Raw genomic sequence first — 853 nt, 5'->3', positions numbered from 1 at the left:
ACAGATATCTTTTAAAGGTATAGCCGCCTCGAGGCTGCAGCTGACGTACTGTGGTGGGGGTGGGGTTGGGGGGTTGGGATGGAGGGGGGGGGGGGGGAGAAGGGGAGGGGTGAGGCGGAAAGGTAGCGCCTCGACAATGTCGGCGCGCGAGGTCTTGCCGCCGAGCAGCGCCTGCGGCAGAGTGCCCGAGTCGGGTCATAAGCTCCGCATCACCACACAGAGGAAGTCTCGCGCGGCGCGACCTGCAGGACCCGGTACCGCGCCGAGCCCGGCCTACTCGCAGGGCGGAGGGGTGTGAGAGACGGCGGGGTCGGGCAGGGCGGCGACGCCGATGAGGTGCGCCGTGGCAGCCCCTCCACCTCTCCTCCGCCACCCCCCTCCTCCTCCTCCTCCTCCTCCTCCCCCTCCTCCTCCTCGTCCTCCTCGTCCTCCTCGTCCTCCTCGTCCTCCTCCTCGTCCTCCTCCTCGTCGTCGTCATCTTCGTCCGGCAGAGGCGTGCCGGGAGGCGTCCCAGGGGGCGTCCCAGGGCCCTCGTCTCCATCTGCTGAGTCGTCAGCGGCCACTGCCTTCGCGTACGCCACCGCCGCGTCGACCGCCGTGTCGAAGGTGCCGATGGTGACAGTCCTTCCGCCCACCCTGTGCTTCGCCCGGAAGCGGCCAGAGTGGTGCTTGACCACGCACTTGTAGCCGGTGCTGCTTTTGCTCGAGAGGTGGAGCTGCAGCCCCTCCGCCTCCGCGACAGGAGTCTCCCCCGCCGCTGCCGCAGTCGCCGCCGCCTCTTCCACCGCCTTCTCCACCGCCTCTTCCACCGCCTCGGCGTCCTCGCTGCCCCCCTTCGCCCCCTCTGCCTCCG

The 853-nt window shown here is 70.0% G+C and overlaps 1 protein-coding gene across 1 annotated transcript in view; it reads right to left on the bottom strand.

Annotated features, from left to right (window-relative positions):
• The window catches only part of EMIHUDRAFT_468407 (hypothetical protein), a gene marked incomplete at both ends in the record, with an annotated part of 15,360 nt that overhangs the window by 9,116 nt on the left and 5,391 nt on the right, over positions 1-853 (bottom strand). Inside the window, 2 exons of the mRNA XM_005782694.1 lie at positions 259-273; positions 360-800. Coding sequence (XP_005782751.1) covers positions 259-273; positions 360-800 — 456 coding nt within the window. The remainder of the gene's footprint in view (positions 1-258; positions 274-359; positions 801-853) is intronic.

The sequence above is a fragment of the Emiliania huxleyi genome (genome assembly GCF_000372725.1).
Source record: "Emiliania huxleyi CCMP1516 chromosome Unknown EMIHUscaffold_187, whole genome shotgun sequence".
Lineage (NCBI taxonomy): Eukaryota > Haptophyta > Isochrysidales > Noelaerhabdaceae > Emiliania > Emiliania huxleyi.
This window is presented reverse-complemented; position numbering and strand designations above follow the sequence as displayed.